This window comes from Manacus candei, unplaced genomic scaffold, assembly GCF_025592945.1.
Source record: "Manacus candei isolate 608988 ecotype Guabito, Panama unplaced genomic scaffold, ASM2559294v1 h1tg000020l, whole genome shotgun sequence".
In the NCBI taxonomy this organism is placed as follows: domain Eukaryota; kingdom Metazoa; phylum Chordata; class Aves; order Passeriformes; family Pipridae; genus Manacus; species Manacus candei.
The window spans coordinates 3,652,115-3,671,332 of NW_026138068.1; the positions used below are offsets into that span (position 1 = coordinate 3,652,115).

Sequence of the window (19,218 nt, forward strand, 5' to 3'; positions counted from 1 at the left end):
AACTTGCTCTTGGATTTCTTTCTGCTACCTCATATCCTTTTATGGTCAGTAGCACTGTACTCATGCATATTTATTAGATTCAGACATATTTTGCAAGTCACCTTCACAACTTATTTTCTTTTCCTGGAAAAACTGGTTGGTTACATACACATTGAATTTGCAAATCTAATCTTTGGTGCATATTAACCCCTATTAGTCTGGTTGCTTAATGTACAGATAAGTTTTCAGGGTTATTTGCAATTTAACTTCCTTCTATATAATAATTACAGCCCATAATTCTGTTTAGATTTCACAATCCAGATTCCCTCACACATGGAAATGACCTGCATATTCAGCATTCTGGGAGAGAAATAGTCCTCCTGTTTGAGAGATCTGCTGTCTGAGAGAGAGCAGGAATTAAGTGTTTGTGCTGTACTCCTTCCTTTCAGGGAGCCACAGGTGGGAGGAGCAGGTTGAGGTACCTGCACATATTTGCTTTGCCTTAAGCTCACAGTGAAGCTGGAGTAGAAGAGGCAGATACTATTTTTCCACCCCAGACTAAGACACATCTCTGAACCTAAGCTAGAAACACTCTGTCTGTTTGCTTGTGGTATTTCCAGACCTGCTGAAGGCCTAGAAAGCTCAGCCACTGACACACACACACAGTTGCTTATTGAGGCAGAGGTGTGCCAGGGGACAAGTTGTTGGAATAAACACAGCTGTGTTTTTTCCATCACCATGTTCTCATTTACTGTGTCAGTCAGCCACAGATCCTGTCTGTGCAAAGGTAAATACATATCCCAGGGGAATCGCTGGGACTGTAGGATCTGCTCTTGAATTTCATCTTGGATAGTGTTCTCTGATGTTTAAATCAAATAAAGCTGTGGTTATGCCTATTACAGGGAATGGTTAGAGCTTATTAATAGTGAGGAAAACAACCTGCCACGGAATGTACAGTCAACCTTTGCAATCAATTGTGCTTTCAAATTGTTTGCAGTTCTGCCAGTTTGCACAGCCTTCAAGCTGTGCCCCCAAATTAAGGTTTCAGATGAACTCGTGCAAGTTCCCTGTGAAGACTCTTCCCTTTGAGAAGAAACTTTTTATCTCCAGAAGAGATAGGGGAGAAGCTCTTGAACTGATTTTGTTTATGTTCCCCTGTAAATGTCAACTCTGGGCAAAGCCACAGCCACAAAATACTACAGTTTAGGGTTTCAGAGGGAACAGTGGCTGTGTTTCCAGAAGAGCCTGAAACACAGACTGCCCACAGGCAGCCAGGCTCAAGGGACTGGGCAGCTCCAGGAAGCAGCTCATGTTCCAGCACTGGAGCAATTCCCACTCCTGCACTGGGGGAAGCACATCTTTACTGCCAGGCTTAGTCTCGCTAATGGGCATCTCTGACCCTGATTTTCACTTCAAAAAGAAGTCATAGTTGGAATGATTTAGAAAAGCAGGATTTTCTCTACAGTCGCAGGGTTTGTACTGGGCCAGCAGAAATATCTGCATTAGATTAGTGCTGCTGGATCCCCAGTGGTGTGTGGAGCTCCCACCCATCTTCCAAAGCCATAAGAAAACCCTCATGGCTTTAGCACACAGGCAGATCCACTTGTCACACACCAACAGGGCCATAAAAGGACCTGTTCATGCCACCAGATGAGAGGCTCAATGGAAAAGTAGCCTTGAGTTCTCTGGATGCAGAAGAAAGAATTCATCACCTGTGGCAATGAACAAAGTCAGGCCCTGTTATCAGCTTGGACTGGTGCCACCAGCAGAGACAATCTGCTGTTTCCAATGTGTCATTTCAGTTGTTGCTGTTTGGACCTGACCTGGGAATACAATGCTGGGATTATCCTCACAAGAGGCTTGGGGAGCAGGGTTCCCTTTCTGAAATTCACTGTAGTCTTTGCAATAAAACGAATCTGTATGCTCCAGTTCCCTTTTTGCAGCACTGCCTGGGAGGGACACACAGGATACAATCAAATTCTCTTTCCTGGCATCTCCTGTACTAATGAGCATTGTCCTACCAGCCCTTCCTAGGGTGAGTTGGCTTCCCTAGTTCCCAGGTAATCAAATTTGTTTTTTTCCCCCGAGTTTTTCAATTAAGCAGAAATTAATTCCACTTCCACAAACCGGTGGCCACATTCTCCTCCCAGGTACTGATAAAAATGCACAATTAATCACTTGCCTGCCAGCACTGGGTGGAACCCTCAACCTCCTCATACCCACAGCACAAATTTTCATCAAGCAGGAACACATGGCCATTTACTGAAGGGGTGAATTGAGGAGTTCAGAGTGGCACAGAGATTTCCTAAGTGGAGGGAGGGAAGACAAAAAGACATCTTGTTCTTCTTCTGAGGCACAGATTTTTATCATATCACAAAAGCAAGCAGCTGAAAAGATTCCAGTCATGAAGTGCTGTGCTTTGAGAACGGGTTAGACTGCCTGTCCTTCCATGTGAGACTGACTCTGAAGGGGATCTGGGATGAAAACGAGTTATTCAACGGGTTATACCAACTGCTGGGCTCACAGTCATTATCAGATACTGAAGTCTTTTACATACCTTGTTCTCTGCAGGTTCCTCTTGTCATTCCCTGCAAGGGAGCCAGAACACATGTGGGGTGCACCTGCATCCAGCTGCGGTCTCAGATGAACATCACCTTGAAAATCCAGAATACAGAAAACCACCCCCACTACAGGAGCTCGACGTTGAGTGGCAGAGGTAGTATTTTATTCTTTGAGCATCCCTCCTCAAGGACACTAAATTTAGAGTTTGTAAAACATCACTAAATGAAAACAAAACATCGCCAATAACAAAAATGCAAACCCGCTGAAAATGAAAATGCAGCAGCATTCAAGTATCAGAAGACATGAGAGCTAAAGTGCTTGAGAGAATTTCTTAACTATGCAGAGTCTGAAGTCAGTGTTCCCCTAGAAATGCTATTTTTTTTCAACAGTATCTACCTGGCTGCATAGGATTTTTCACTGGTCTATAGCAGGGCAACACTACAAAGCCAGAGCCATTACCCCAAAGGGCTAGGAGTAACACATTTCTTTCTATCCCTCATACTAAAATAAATTATAGTCAAAGAAACACATTATAAAGTTCAGGCAGCTGAAGTTGGACTTCAAGGAAAGTGACTGTACCGATTTCCCATGCAGTGAAGTCGCTAGCACGGCCTGAAGCTGAACAAAGCTTTGGTGGGATTTATAAAGTGCTGTCTTTTAGTGTTTTATGCCTGTCTTCAGCAGTGTTCTTCTCAAACCAGCACCGGGGTTGTGAATTAAAAAAAATTCTGAGATAACAGACCAATTTTCAGTGGATGCTGGAGCCAGACAGACACTGCACAGTGCATACAAATTACATTAAAAAACAAATCGAACCAAAAAACCCCAAACCCCAAAACCTAACCCAGTTATGGTAAAATGTTTCATCCTTAAAAACAAACACCCACCAAGCACCAAGAGCAAATCTGAAAGTAATATCTGCCTCCAGTCCCCTGGCTTGTCCCAGTAAGGATGGATAATACATGATACAAGCTCAGCAGCAATGGTTGGGAGCCTGAGCCTGCAGGCACTCAGTGCAAAACTCTCCCGGCATTCAGCTCCATGGGAGTGATCCAGTTTTTGCCAAAGCCAAAGGGAACTCCCTGAAGACTTCAGCCAACTTTGGATTAGCCCCATAGATTGATAGCGGGAGCAGGACCTTGTTTTACAGTCACCGTTTTTTCTATCCAGCCACAAAAGCCACCCCCTGAAATTCCTGAAGGGGTTTCCAACCTTCCCCTCCACGCATGCATTTAACATCCATTACAGTTAATAGCAGTTACACATGCATATCAATGGGAGAAAAGTCCCAGTCAAGAGGAATTACTGGTTGTAAGAAAAGAAACCCAGTAGAAATTGCTGAGAATTGCTAACGACCCAGCTCCCTCGGGTTTTCCCTGTTTTCCCAGCTGGCACAGACTGCGCTGCAGGAAGCTCTATGGTGTGTGTCTGGGTCTGTGGTGTGTGTTTGGGTGTGTGACACGTGGGGTGAGGGCACGGTGTGTTCTGCAGGGCACCAACCGCCTCCGTCTCAGCATCCAGGGAGCGTCCGAGCCTCCGGCCCCTCACTTGTGGGCCGTGCTGTTGTAATCGTCCTGTGCCACGGCAGGCAGGGAATGGTCTATCCTGAACTCTTCCTCCTTGGAAGAATCCCCCCGGGCTGCAGGCTGGCGACTGTCCGTGCCGCCCCCCTCCAGCCCCAGGATCTGTCTCTGGACCAGCTTGGAATAAAGGCCTCCTTCTTCCATCAGCTCCTTGTGCGAGCCCTGCTGCACCACGCGGCCCTTGTCCAGCACAATGATGTTGTGTGCCCTCTCCACAGTGCTCAGCCTGTGAGCGATGACAAGCACCGTGTGGTTCTGCAAGTCGCCGTAAATCGCCTGCTGAATCTGTGGGGAGAAAAGGCGTTAGTGCCTGAGTAGCACTGGCTCTGCTGCGGGAGAACAGCAGCTTTGTGGTCTGTGTTCAGAAGCCTCTGGACAGGAGGTTTGCTCTGTGGCCACACAGAGGACACAGAGCTCCCTGCAGCACTGCCAGAACCAGCGTGTCCATCCCAGCTCCCGGCTGCAGCCCAAAAGGCCAGGTGTGCTGTGCACACAGGTCTGGTCCTGCCAGCTGGGTCCTCGTTAGAACTGGGCCCCAGATTTGGAGGCCATGTGGTGCTGGCATGGACTGCAGGAAGCTGATCCCTGGTAAATGCAGCTGTTCAGAAAAGTGAGGCTGTTTCCTCAGCGTATCAAGGCAAAGCAAAAGAGTTCTTTTCCAGTTTACATACAATGGCACTGAAGTCTAAAGGCAGGCAGGCTGGCACTGGGCACATGTCACACTGATACCCCTGGGTAGCCAAAAATCAGCCCTGAGCTGGCATCAGACACCACATATGTCTGAGGACCTGTGAGCTGCTCCAGGTCAGATGCTCATGCTGCCCCACACCATGGGTCAGCAGCACTTGTCCTCCAGGACCGGGAGACACATCCTTAAACCCCAGCCTTGAACAGGCCTTCCCTTGTGTCATTACATCAGTGAGGCCAAACTGCTGCTAGTAGAGCTGTTTGGTTGTCACATCCCAGCCGGATAAACCAGCCCAGTTCACTGGAAGCTCAGGGCCTTTCCTGTACATGTGGCTTCCTTCGTGCCTCGGCTGGGATTTGAGCTTAGGGAGTCCTACTGTCCTTGCTACAGCATCATTTTTTAGGGTCTTCCTCTGTATCCTGTCCTAAAAGGCTGCACAGAGTCTCTATATGCCAATTAACACTTTCCACATTTAAAAAATCAGCAGAGAACCCTGTATCTCATCAAGTTTGTCAGGCATTGGCTGCTGTGAGCATGAGATTATTCCCTTCTTGGTGACTACAACAATGTTGGAAGCAAATTCCTGCTAAGGAATTAGCATCTTACTCAACCCTCTGACTGCACCATGTCAAGACTAAGCTTGTCAACAGGCTGGAAATTGAAGCTACAGTCTTTCCTCCAAACCCAGACTGTCTCTTTGGCCCAAACATCCCAGTCACCCGCTCACCGCGTGTTCGCTCTCTGCATCCAGCGCGCTCGTGGCTTCATCCAGGATTAGGATGGGAGGGGCTCGGATCAAGGCCCTGGCAATTGCCACTCTCTGCTTCTGGCCACCTGACAGCTGAGCCCCTTTCTCACCTGCTTCTGTTGGGTCAAGAGAGAGAAGAAGGGGTCAAAACAAAAACCAAGTTCAGCTGCCAGGCACAGCATCAGGATGGAGCTGTGATGACTTCGGTACCTGTGTGGTAGCCGTCCTGGAGCTCCGTGATGAAGGTGTGTGCGTTGGCCTTCTGGGCAGCCTGAACCACTGACTCGAAGGAGGCTGAAGTTAAGCCATATGAAATATTATCTGCAATGGAGCGGGCAAACAGCACAGGCTCCTGGCTCACCAGGGAGATCTGCAGAAAGGAAGGGAAGAGCAGGGCGTCAGGAGCAGGAGATGCACTGCACGGCATTGGCATTTCTCCCTGTTGAGTAAGGACCAAGATAAAGATATAGAAGAGCCATTAAACCAAGATATAGAAGTGCCTCAATGTGAGGATGCTAATGATGGGGTGCCCAGTTTGCATCACCTGCTGGGAAGTCATTTTGCAGGGAAGAAACTTTGTGCAATGGTGGTACGTTGGCACTTGGGATGGGCTTCCCCCTTCAAGACCCTGCTGTGTTTTTGATCCAGACCTGTCCTTCCTGTCACTGTTTGCTCTTTCCAAAATGGAAAACCAGTTGCTGGGACAAATCAGGCTGGAGAGATCCACTCCCAGGCTCTTGCAGGCCATTAATCCCACTTGGGCCATGTGAATGAGCCCTCTTGAAATTTTTAATCCGAAATTAGCAAGTTGGGGACATAACTGCTGCAATTCATTAATTGCTTAGCAACAGCCTCTCTGTCCTGCCTTACAGCCATTGCAGCTCACTCTCATATTCAATCTGCTTTAGCAAACCCTTGATATTGGAATAAATCAAACCCTCCAAACTATTGCTCAGAACTGGGCAGGAAAAGAGCCAGGGGGACACGGTCATATTTTAATTGACTTCTCCCCATGCCCCTAACACCACACCAGGCTTTCCAAACTGAAAGATTAGCTTGTCTTTTGATTTTCCCTCTGTACGGGCAGGGAATGTAAATTAGTCACACTGACTTTGGCTTTCCAGCCTGTCTCTGATCAATTGTTTTCAGGTTTTCCTGCTGACTGGTGAGGCCATTTGCTCTGGGGGCAAACAAAGGAGGCAGTTACTTGCAGAGATGAAGGCTGATCTGTACTGACACACAGGCCAGAGCTGAGGGGCCCGGACCCCTCTCCAAGGCAAACCACCCAGCCCCTCTGGTGCTCCAGCTGCTGCCAGGATCCCAAGAGGTTTAACTCCCCCTGAGCTGAGAATTACTCTAAGATCTTAAAGGTAGAAAGCGCTGGAGGAATGCAAAAACTCTTATCCCAAACCCAATTTAGATGATAATTAATCCAACAACCAAAAACATATTTCTACTGCATCGGCCAAAAAATATAAAACAAACCATGTTTTTTGTTCTGTTTTTGGAAGGCTTCCCCCTCCCTATGAAACCACTCCATCCCTTTTGCTTCCACCCCCACAAATTATCTGAATTCACTTCCTGGACCACCTCCAGCCTCCAGCTTTCTGGACACTTCAGTAAGTTGGCAGATCAAATCCAAAGCAACATGCAGCACTGCCATCCATCCCCTCTGAGCACGGGTGTAGCTAAAATACACGTATCAGTCGCTCGTACCACGGAGTGCAGGTACTTGTGATCGTACATGTTAATGGGACGCCCGTCCAGCAGCACCTGCCCGTCTTGCAGAGGGTAGAAGTTCTCCAGGATGTTGACACAGGAGCTCTTCCCACTCCCCGAAGGACCCACCAGTGCCGTCACTTTGCCGGGGTGGAGAGTGAAGGACACGTTCTGCAACATGGATGGGAGAGCGTGCTCAGGTCTGGGCTCTTCCCAGGCTCCTGGGGCAGCAGTTTGGGCACTATACCAGAAAAGTAGCCAAAATCTGGCCACGGTGACCCTCTACCTCGGTGATGTGCCACATCAGCCATTTCTCCTGGCTCTGAGGAAGCAAAAAGCCTCCAAATTGCATCAAATTCGCCTGCTGATGTAGCAGGTCCTCTAAAAACTGCAAAGCAAACTAACCTCTTTGCTGCCTCCCTCTTCCCATGATCCCAGCTCCTCTCCCACGGAAACAGTCCGAGGCAGCTTGGCACAGAGCCCCGTACCACGCTGACATGTTTAATGCCTGAGCGGGGAACAAGGGCTTTATTGATAAATCTCACTCCTTGTAAGGAAGGCTGGCCCGAAACACCCGCTGTTCCTTTTAAGCTGTTTTCCAGCATATGTTGAGCCTGCCTTGACGTATCTCCATCAGGCAGCTGACACTTCCCAAGGGCTGGGGATCAGTTATGGCCGTGGTGGAGAAGCAGCACGTGGTGGGAGCGCGCGGCGCCCGCGGGGCTCACCTGGAGGACCTGCGTCGCGGAGCGAGTGCGGTAGGAAAACGTCACGTTCCTGAACTCCACCTTGCCATCCACGTGATCCGGGGCCAGGGACCCGTCATGCACCATCGTGGGCTTGCGGTCGATGAACTCAAACACCTTCTCAGCAGCTCCCACCCCCTGCATCAGCCCGCTGTACACGGAGCCGATGGACTGGAAGGGAAGGGGCAACAGTGAGACCCATGTGATGGAGAAGTCAGTCAGTGCTACTGGCAAGGAGAAAGGTTGAAGCATTCCCAAGTCTTCTCTCACCTCACACTGACTACAGTCATCAGACGTAGCAAAAGAAAACTCTTCCCCCTCTGCAGGATATGGAGGGGATATATGGGCAATCCAGGGAAAAGGACATCTAAGGGGGTTTTGTGCATGGGTACACTGGGAGGGTAACAGAAGAAGGAAACACATGGGTTGGGAAGAGAAGACGTGTGCTGGGAGATACATGACCCAAACTTCAACAAAATCCTCCCCTCATCTCTCTTTGCTCAAGACCAGCAGCTCCCAAGTGCAATGGCTGAACAGAGTTCACAGACCAGCCCCCAGAGGGTTCTGCTCCTTCCCCAGCACACGTCTCAAGTGCAGAGCAGCTCCAGGCTAGGCTCTTCTAGACAAGTGCCTGGCAGCTGGTAAGGCTGGAATATGGTCCTAGGGGATTCACCATCACCGTCTCCCAACTACAACTTCTGCATGCTGACACTGGCTTCCCTGGAATAAAACCCACATTGGAAATTTCAATATTAAACCCAGAGCTGCAGAACAGTTTGTACTGCAACTGCCCCTCCCATCAGGAGGGGGAAAAAAAACCCAGACCACATGAAATCCACACCAAAGCCACAGCCTGACAGCACCTCCAGAGCCTGCAGGCATCCAAACAGATGGTGAGAGCTGGGTGAGCTGCCTCCAGCTCTGCTCTGCCCCTACACAGAGGCTGAAGCACCACCAAAACCACTCTTGGCTGTGAGGAAACCTCAACTGGATCATTTCTGCCTGGATTAGCTAAGCTTACGCCTCTGTGAGGGGAAGGCAGCCCTGGGTGGGCTCTACCATCCCACCCACAGTCCCATCTTGCTAAAGCTCTGCCAGTGCAGCAGCTTGCAGCCTATTCCAGGGACAGGGAAAAAAAAGTAATATAATTAAGTTTTTAATGAAGCCTGAAATATAACAGGCAGCTTTGTAATCCCTGCATCCTTCATGCCAGGAAATTGGGTTGGGAGGCAGCCAGGACTCTGCCCTTCAGCAGGGCCAGCCTGACCCCTCTGGTCCCAGCTGCCTTTCTGGGGGACAAGCTGCTTCAGGAACATTAAGGTGGTGAGGCCACAGCAGGAGAGGAATGGGGAGCAAAGGGGAGAATCCCCACTCTGGTGATGCCAGAGCACCAAGGAAATGTGTCACAGGTCTGGATCTAGACCTGCAACTGCCCTGGGACCTTCTGAGACAAACATCAGCTTGACATGGAGTAGCCCAGAGGGTGGTAAGGCCCTGGCACAGGTTGCCCAGAGAAGCTGTGGCTGCCCCATCCCTCCAAGTGTTCAAGGCCAGGTTGGACAGGGTTTGGAGCAACCTGGGATAGTAGAAGGTGTCCCTGCCTGTGGCAGGGAGTTTGTAATTAGATGAGCTTTAGGGTCCCTTCCAACCCAAACCATTCCATGATTCTGTGATAAAACAGACTCACCTCCATGCAATCTCCCAAGACAAACTCGTAAATGATGAAGGATATCAGGTTTCCACTTGTCATTTGCCCTGAGATCACGAGGTGCCCACCGTAGTAAAGGATGCTGACCTGGACCACCAGGAGGGTCAGCTGAAAGCAAGAAAACACCTCCAAATCAGCAGGGACAACTGATATTTTGGTGTGTTTGTAATTACTCACACAACAGCCCACGATTCACATGCTAACATTTATTCTTTGAGCCCTGAGCTGAGGATCCCTGACAGCACAGCTGACAACCCCAAGCAGTGAGTATGTATATGAGAAGGGAGAAACAACTCAAGTACATGGGCTGATTTAGGGAGCTGGGCTGGCATCTTTCAGCAAAACAGAAGTCCAGAGGGATAACAGCCAAGGAGGGAGAATTTATATAAAATAACAGAGTATCTCATGAACTTCTCTCTTGGACTAAGGTCCTCAAGGATAATAATCAACGCTCAAATTATCCAAGGAATGCACTCACCTCACCGCTAAAATAAACCTTCTCTTATATGAGCATGACACACTTTAATTTAGAACACAAAATCAAGCCAAGAGTTAATGCAGAATATCCTCCTTGTGTGTACAAGTCCCTAAAGGATAACCTCAGCTCTCATCTGAAATCAGTGGGGGGGCTCCACCTACTCTAGAAGGGAGACAGATGAGCTCTCATATGACAAATACCAGCCCCTGCTTTTATTCAGCTGGTTTTGTTCCATCTGCCCGGGCGCTCCGAAAAGCAGCGATGCCCTGGTGCCCTGTGTGACATTTGCAGCACAGGCTGTAAATTCACACAGATAAAAATACTGGGGAAAAAAATTCCTTTCTCCATGAGGTGACCTTAGGATCCTGTGTTCCCTCCAAGAAAGACTTTACCAGGGCTGTGCTAAATCCATCAGCTTCTTTCTATGTGAGCCCTGCAGCAGCAGTTTTTGAGGGGTTTTGCCGCCTAAGCCTTGTCAGGATCTGTGCTGACCCAGTTCACACTCTGGCTTCACCTGGAGCCCAGAAACAATGCCAATAATACTCCAATTTTGCTTCCAGACTTGGGAAGCCATAAAGCCTCCCACAGCTGCACGAGAGCACCATAACTCACAAACCCATCACCAGAGACTACTTCCATCCTTGAACGTGCAGAGATAAGGGCAGCCTCACACGGGGATTTTGCACAGCCTTAGTTACTAACAGCCAGTGCAGGAGAAGTCCCAAACCATCTGGTCTTGAATGGTGAAAAAGCATTTTGCAGGGAAAAAAAAAGCCCAAAGCCAAAGCCCAGCAGCCTCCCCCTGCCACCACCCACACATGGAGAAGCTCCGATCCCGAGCAGGAGCTCAACCAACGCGGCGGCTGTTCCAGCCGGAGCCCCGGGGATGAGCTGGCACAGGAACGCAATGCAGCACCACCGAGCCACGGGCTTTTCCACGACCTTGAGCACTTTATCAATTATATTCCCATTTCCAGGAGAAAACAGGCAGGTCGGTGGAACGACACAACGCTGCCCCGAGGTGGAAGGGGATATAATTTTTTGATGTGTGAAAATAATAATAACAAAGAGACAGAGGATCGCTGGAGGTGGATCCCTGAAAGCGGAGGAGAACCACGTGCATTTTGGGATCTGAAGCAACTCTCCTGCCCATCCCAAGGCCCATGTAGGGAACACCTACCCCGCTGGACCAGACGTAGTAGGTGTAAGCCAAGGCCTCCCTCTTGTTGAGCTTGTAAACCTGCTGCAGCTTCTGCCAGTACACGTTCGCCTCCGTCTCCTCGTTGGCAAAACTGCGGACGGTCTTCATGGCAGAGATGGTCTCCTCGGCCGTGTTGTTGGCCTTGGCCAGGGCGCTCTGCACATCCTTGGAGAGCTTCTGCAGGGAGCAAGGGGAGGCAGAGGGGGCTCAGCAGGTGCCAGGATGCCCATGACAAATCTCCCTGCTTGCCCCAGGCTCTGCTGGGCTCGGGAAAAGGCAGCACAGTGACATTTTTCAAGGCCATGGGCAAGAAGGCTGAGCACTGGGATATATCCCACACTTCAGGACAACCTGGAATGTGTCAGGAGGAGAGCAGATTCGTTGTGCTCTCCCCAAGGCATCTGGGCTGCGGGAGGTAAAGTGCCATGTCCAGGGCCACTTGGGAAGCCTGGCAGAGCTGCTGCTCCCAGTGTCCTGAAGGGCTCTGGCCCAGGAACTCTTCCAAGGAGTTTCCAAGTCAGGGACAGGTCTGGAGACCTCATATCCACTCCTCCCACAAGTGCTGGTCCTACGGAAGGGGCCATGCCTGGGTGAGGCAGTACCTGAGGACTCTGTTTTGGCAGTACCTGCGCACAGTGGAAAACACCGACAGCTGACACAGGGAGCAGCAGTGCAGGACTCACATGGTCCATGGGACGTGGCATTGGCCAAGGGGGACAGTTCTTGGCCCACACCAGTCCCAGGCAGAGGGAGGGAGCTCAGCACTGCATTAACTCCCACCAAGTCACTCCAAAAAGAAAGGAGAGGTTGCACGAGGATAGGCAGGTGCACACAGGACATCCTACAGCCAAGCCCCCTCTCCTGTCAGATCTGAGATGCTTCCACTCCTGAGTATGAAGCAAGGTAAGAGCCCAGGCTATGCCTGTCTGCCCACACAAATTTAATGCTGCCTTCCTGCTCCCACTGCTGGCAGCAAAGCACTCCAGCATCACTCCCACCAGCTCCAAATCCACCCACAGCCTCCATGACAGCCTCACAGTGGGGAACAGCCCAGCGTTGTGACACACCATGGCAATGCCAGCTGCTCCTGCCTACCTGGTAGTACTTCCCATAGACATCAGACACCAGCATGATGATGGGGAAGCCCATGAAGGTGACGAGTGAGAGCTTCCAGGAGAGGCTGAACATGAAGAAGATCACCCCTGTGGCCTTCACCACGTTGCGCAGGAAGATGTTGATGTTCTGGGAGACCAGGTCGCTCACGATGGTCGTGTCCGACGTCAGGCGGGAGATGACGTCCCCTGCAGCAGCGAGGGGTTGGGGAAAGGGGAGAGAGGGGACGTGTCATCACCGCAGGTCACTGCCTCACTGTGTCCCACGTCCCCTGTCAGGGGCCAGATGGAGCTCCCCATTCAATTGGCCCCTCACTGGGGGTCTGAAGGGTGGCACAGAAGGGGAGCAACCCTCCACCGCTGTGGATGCGAAGCAGAACACAGGAGCTGCATGCACAAGGGACAGGAAATGCACCTGAAGGCACATCCCTGGGTCACCAAGGATGGCTGCAGGACAGCAACGGGGACTTTGGCTGCACCCTGTGCCGGAGAGCACCCTGTGGGCAGGCAGATGGGCAGCAGGTCATCCTGCCCTCTTGGTGGGACCAGCCAGGGCCAGGCTCAGGGCACCCTGTGGAGTACGATGGGGCTTTGGAGATGGCTGTTTGAATTTAGCCATGTGCCCCACAGCTTGGAGCTGATCCAAGGGACCTGAAGATATGGGTCCAGCTACTAAGGGGTGAAGCTCTGGTGATGCCCTTTGGTGGAGCTGAGTGTTACAGCCAGCCTGAGTTCCTAAATACTTGGCCTGTGTTTGAGTCCAGCTGAATTCCCATGCTTTTGTGCAAGTCCAGGGTTACCCATATCCCACTTACAATAACATCTCTGCTGTCCTCAGCTACCAAGGCACTTTGCAGTCACTGCTAAATATGGCAACAGCCTCAAAACTAAAAATACCGCTGAGGTAAAATTAAATGTGTGAAAGTTACAGTGGGCTGGGACCACACCAGAGTGGCATGGCCTGGGACAGCACTGAACTTCGAGCAGGGAAAGCAACAAGCACACCCAGCAAGGTTCACACATCCAAGGTTTTCGGTGCCTGGAGCAGAGTTAGAGAGTGGCTGACTAGGAGAGACTGACTGAGGTACAGGAGGAGGAAAGTAGGTGTTTTGGGGACGACTGGAGATGAGCACGTCAGCCCCAGGACTGCTGGATATCAGGCTGATCGTGGCAATGGGATATCCCCAGGGTGCTGGGCAATCCTGTCCCAGCCCCACAGTGGGAAGCAACCAAAAGGGAAGAGCTTTCTGCCTCTATTTCTAAACACGAGCACTGAGGTGCTGCCTCTGGCTGCCCATGATCTGCTGCACGCGGGTTGGGCAAGCCAAGGGCAAAAATTCCAGGACGGAATAGAGGGGTTAGAGCAAATCCAGAGGGGAGAGAGGAACCAACCTGTGCGATTCTCATCAAAGAAACTCATCTCCTGAGACACCAGCGACCTGAAGAGGCAGTTGCGAAGGCGGATGTTCAGCCTTGCAAATATGAGCGTGAAAACGCCGCCCCGGATACCTGCGGCAAATGAGCTAATTGCAGATAAGAAACGTTATAGACCAGTGGACACGAGACCGCTCTCAGCAACACACACGCCCCCACGCCAGGCCAAGGGCTTGGGCAGTGCTGTGCTGGCACCACTTGGCACCTGGGGAAGCCACAGCTAAACCAGCCCACACCCCTCCTGGGTGCCACCAGCACAGCGATGGCTGGTCTTAACCCTGGGAGTGACGAGCTCTGGGAGGGAACACAGCGCTGCCGGGACAGCATTCCCCAGTGTGAAGTGAGATAACACACAGGTACCCCCGAAATGCCAGGCAGTGGGAGGACTGTAGGAAAATTTATTTCTAAAGTGGAGAACACTGGACTTACAAAATGTTAATCTTAATGGTATTTCGAACACCAGGTCCTGGGGAAAGACATGACCTCTGTTCTTCTCAGGGCTTTTACCATCCCTGGCCCCCCCTCTGTGGGGCCTTCACACACCTCTGCAAAGACTTATCTTTTTCTCATACCAGAGAGAGTTTCTCTGGAATGCAGGAGGAGAAAACAGCTAAAACTGCCTCAAGGGAAAGATGCCTCTTCCAGGCAGGAAAGCTTTCTTAAGCAAAAAACCCTAATCTTCTCATAGTAAAATCTTCCAGAAGGGTCTTCTACTCTTACACCCAGGGAATTCATTCCCTGTTCTCTCTGTCTGTTCCTGCTCCCCCACCACCAGCAGATGGACAGGAAGAGCTACACGAAGGCCTTGTGACTGTCACCATGGCCTCTCTGCGCCGTGACAGTGCAGACACATCGAAGTGCACCCCTGGGGTCTGGTGACAGTGAGGTGGAGTGGCTGCCTGTGCCTACCACCACCACAAGCTCCTGTGGGAAAACCCCAAACTCCTCCTTGTCATGGTCAGATCCAGCCCCTGCGATTACCTTCCTATGGCGAGCAGCGACATGACCAGCACTGCCGTGGAGAACCGGTCCATGCTCTTCTGCACCACGATGCCGTCGATGGCCAGCCCCGTGTAATAGGGCAGGAAGGTCTCTCCTGCCAGACAAGCACAGGACATGGAGATTCAGCCCCACTGCAGCACAGGACTGGCACAGGACTTGTATTCCCAACTCTCACAACCCCATCCCCATGATGGAGATATCAGTCATCACATGAGATGTCTCAGGAGGTGCAGCCCTTAATGGCACGTGGGGATGTTGCACTCTCAGCGTATTTTATCCCCTATAGCATTTTTTTGCCCCACTGCATATTTTATCCAGCCCGTGCAGGATGTGGCCACCCAGGAGCCCCAAAAAAGCAATCCTGGGGTGCTTCCAAGACACAGCACCATGGTTCCTTCCCTCCTGGTGAGCATGGGAGCACACCATGGCCCCCCTGGGTCCCTTCACTCACCCAGCGCGGCCACGACGAGGAAGAAGGAGGCGACACCCAGGAAGAAGGCATCCGGCTTGGTGTAGGACAGCAGCTTATGGATGGTGGGACCGGCTGCCTCCTCCCGCTTGTCCCTCGGGACACCCCCATCACAGCTCTCCTCCACCTCGGCGTGGGACTCGGAGCCGGGCCCCAGTGCCTCGCGGGACGAGGTGACACAGGCCAGCAGCTGCCACAGCCCGAAGGTGGCCGCCAGCGCCACGTAGGTCCAGGCAAAGAGCCCCCAGAACCAGGGGTCCCGGATGGTCTTCCGCACCTCCGAGTAGAGCAGCAGCTTCACCATCATGTAGATGCCCATGAGGAGGCAGACAACAGCGATGAAGGTCCGTGACGCCTTGAGGCGCCGGGGGCCATAGGCAGTGTTGGTGGCCACGCCGATGGCGGCCCCCAGGAGCACACAGCTGCGGTACAGGCAGCCCCCCCAGATGTCCAGCAGCGAGTTGAAGATGTTGAAGTGTCGCAGGTCCTGCAGGACGTTCCGGCCTCCCTGGCCGTGGGTGTAGAGCAGGGTGGTGACCGCCACGTCGGCCCCGCTGAGCGCCAGCGTGCTGGCCACCGCCTTCCAGGCGCGCATCCTCGGCACTGGGACAGGGGGGCACCCGGGTGGGGGGGCAGCCCTAGCACAGGAAGGATGTGGGCATGTCGGCCTCTGCTGCGGGGAGAGAATAGTGGGATGGGGTTGTTATTCACCCCAGAGAGGTGATGAGGAAAGGGCAGCAGGATGGGGGGACAACCGTGCCAGCTCCCCACCCGCCCATCTTGACCCCAGACACCTCTAATCTGTTCCTTCCTCCCCTTCCCTGCTGCAGACACTCCAAGGTATTTCATAAAGTGAGCAGTACAAACCAAGACAAACTTCCCTCCCAGATGCCTTCACCCATCCTGGATCCCAAAGCAGAAATCTGCACTTCTCAGTGGGAATATTTGTCCCTGTTTGCTGTGGTGGCTGCAGGGCCAGCCGGGCGGTCCCCAGCAGTCGGGTGCTGCCATGCCATCTGTGCAACCCACGTGTTCTGCGCTACGGAGCCGGGTAGGTGTTAAACTCCGATATCCATGATCCCAGAGTCCCTCCCCACCCTTCCCGGGACAAAGCTGAAAGTGAGCAATCAAAACCGCAGGAAAGCAGAAGGAAGAGCAGCTCAGCTTTGTAATGGATTCCCCTGATCAAAACCTGAATAAACCACAGATACAGCAGCTTGCCACACCTTCTAGTCCCCAGCCCCCTTTGGATATTAACTCAGGGTAGCCCATGAAACCCACTGTACAGTTCGGGTGCAGTTCAGTGACACAACAAAAAACCCAAGAGGAAATTAAAAAGGGGTTGGAATTCCACAGCTGCATCCTGTGGGAGAGGAAGGCTCTGGGGCGGGACACTGCCTTTGCTGCCGCCCGGGGGGTCTGTCCAGCAGCAGCGATGGTGGGGCAGGGCCTGAACGGACACGGCAAAGAGCGAAAAGCTCGACTTGCTCTAAGCCCTCTAAGAACAGGGAGCGTCTCACCTGCTCCGGTGCCATGCCCAGAGGTGCCACGCGTTGGCACGAGGGAGGTACCTGATCCTCAGATTTGTGCTGGGTAAGCAGCTCATGACGGTGCACAGTGCGGAAGGCCCGGTACAGGGGGGTGCCATGTGCCGGCCACGCTCCGCCCTGTGTGACCGCAGCCCCCCAAAAACCAAACCTCGGGGAGAAGGGCAGCCCTTGGCGCTGGACGAGCAGCGCCCTTGGCCGAGAGCGGCTCGGTGGGCGGGCAAGTGGGACGAAAAGCTAAAGAGTGGAGGAAAACGGGGCAGAGGCTGCAATCTGGGGAAAGCACGGGGGTTTGTGGGGTGGGTAGGGAAGGAAGGATGGAGGGGATGCCAGGGAGGAGCAGGACACGCTTCCCAGGGTGCTCGCTGCTGCCATCCGCTGCAAAGCTGCGCGGATCCGGCCCGCTGGAGCAGGAGGAGGAGGAGGAGGAGGAGAAGGAAGAGGAGGAGGTGGCCACCGCAGCTCTCCACCACCCGCAGCCGCGTCCCAAGATCCCGAGCTGGAGCCGGCCAAGGTCCCCGGCCGCACCCCGGCTTCCCCCCGCAGGAGATGCTCCCACGGGAGAGGGGGGACACGCCTGGGAAGGGCCGTGCCCGCCATCCCACGGACACGCACACACGGCTCCCCCCTTTCAGCGCAGGGGCAGCTCAGCCCCGGCGCGGCCGGACGGGTCTTACCGGCGGGGGGATCAGCGGGATCAGTGGGATCAGCTCGGTCGGACCCGGCGGCGCCGCGTCCCGGGAACAAGGTCGGTGGGGGGCGTGGCCTTGGCGGTGGCCGCGCCCACGAGGCCCCGCCCCCTCCTGCGGCGCGGCCCCGGCCCCGCCCACGGATCCACCGAGCAGGGAGAGCCCCAAAATTGGGGGATCGGGTCCCCCCACCACGGCCCTGCACGGGTAAACCTTGCCCCGACGCAACAAGGGCAACCCCAGAATTCCCCCCACCTCCAGAGAAGGGCTTTTTTTTCCTCCCCAAAAATATATACATTTTAAAATTTTAATATGATTTTATTGGTTTTATCTCATTTCTGCAGCAGAGAGGGGAAAATACAACACACGACCTGGCTTTAAAAGCAACCAGGACAAAGGGTCAAGATCATGTTTTAAATTAATTCTTAAATAGGGGCTCGACAGGGGTTTAATTAACCCTTAAATAGAGGCTCATCAGGGGTTTAATTAACCCTAAATAGGGGCTTGACAGGGGTTTAATTAACCCCTAACACAGAGGGATCCAGTTTCAAGAAATCCAGCTTATAAATTATTTCACAATTAAAACCAAGAAATCCAGCTTGTAAATTATTTTTCCCCTTCATCTCCCACTCTAGCTCTGGAAGGATGGAAGTGCTCCTCCCTGGGCAGCAACTGTGCATCCAGGTGGGCTATACAGGTGACAGAGGGGCAGGGTGGTGTCATTATCCCAAACTTCCCTTGTGTTTTTGGAGTGCTGGGCTTAAAAACACCCCTATAACCTTCACTAGCACAGAACAGACTTCAGGATTCCTGGAGTTCACTCCGTTTCTGGAGAGGTTACAAAGGAAACCTGCCTGGATAACCAAAAATATAAATATCACTTTTTACTGTTGGTTTTATTTCTGCTAATAAATGCTTAAAACTAAAAAAAAAAAAAAAAGCTCACTTCATGCCCTTCCCACATCCCCTGGGAACACAGTCAGACCTGAAGTGACTCTTCCAGCTCAGGCTGACACTTTTAAGCTCTAGGAAACATTGTCCGTGGCTAAGCTGGGTCTGGTTTCTGATTCTCTTCCCATGTGCACCCAGATCACTCCCAGGCTTTGGTGCAATTACTCCCAAAGGGCAACTTCCAAGCCACAGTCAAGGTGGAGCTTTTTGGCAGGACTGAGTCTCTCCCTGCCAAACCTAAACGAGGATGGTGCCTCCTCCCTCGGTCGGAGGGATGGCCCAAGGGCAAACCTCGGGAAGGGACTGAACAGACACCCTTGTCTGAACCTTCCCCTTCCTCTCTCCCAGGACAGAGCAGGCATGTCTGCACCCTGCATTCCCAGGCACCACAAACCTGGGGACAGTCCGTGCTGTCCCCGGCGCCGCAGGACCCCCGAAGAGCACCCGGGACTAACTGGTTTTCTTCCCGCTGGACAAGCTCTGCTCAGGGGGCAGGACTGTCTCGATCTGGAACGACACAAACTGGCCCTTCTTCAGTTTCTTCAGGGAGCTGGCAGCGCTGCCCCCAAACATGTTGTCCTCCACTTTGAAGGCAAGAGAGG

At 52.4% G+C, this 19,218-nt stretch overlaps 1 protein-coding gene across 2 annotated transcripts; it reads right to left on the reverse strand.

The window, feature by feature from the left end:
* Positions 1 to 2,682: 2,682 nt before the first annotated feature.
* Positions 2,683 to 17,729, reverse strand: ABCB9 (ATP binding cassette subfamily B member 9). 2 transcript variants are annotated; one of them, XM_051785458.1, is made up of 12 exons: positions 17,654 to 17,729; positions 15,412 to 16,102; positions 14,940 to 15,054; positions 13,917 to 14,047; positions 12,508 to 12,713; positions 11,392 to 11,589; positions 9,713 to 9,841; positions 8,008 to 8,196; positions 7,277 to 7,450; positions 5,771 to 5,930; positions 5,540 to 5,676; positions 2,683 to 4,409 (listed from the first exon to the last, which is right to left on the reverse strand). In XM_051785458.1, exons 2-12 carry the CDS (start codon positions 16,022 to 16,024, stop codon positions 4,086 to 4,088), a joined length of 2,376 nt encoding a protein of 791 aa, XP_051641418.1. In that variant the 5' UTR covers positions 16,025 to 16,102; positions 17,654 to 17,729; the 3' UTR covers positions 2,683 to 4,085. The 2 variants fall into 2 exon arrangements, with proteins under 2 accessions (XP_051641418.1, XP_051641419.1); XM_051785459.1 differs by having other exon boundaries at positions 15,412 to 16,099; positions 17,654 to 17,715.
* Between the last annotated feature and the right edge of the window lie 1,489 nt (positions 17,730 to 19,218).

Bases quoted from the DNA above. Each gene is read 5' to 3' on its own strand.
- ABCB9 (XM_051785458.1), bottom strand. From the start codon at position 16,024: ATGCGCGCCTGGAAGGCGGTGGCCAGCACGCTGGCGCTCAGCGGGGCC. The intron at 5,931-7,276 runs GTACGAGCGACT...TCCTTTCTGCAG, and splicing joins ACAAGTACCTGCACTCCGTG to ATCTCCCTGGTGAGCCAGGA. The intron at 5,677-5,770 runs GTACCGAAGTCA...TTGACCCAACAG, and splicing joins CCAGGACGGCTACCACACAG to AAGCAGGTGAGAAAGGGGCT.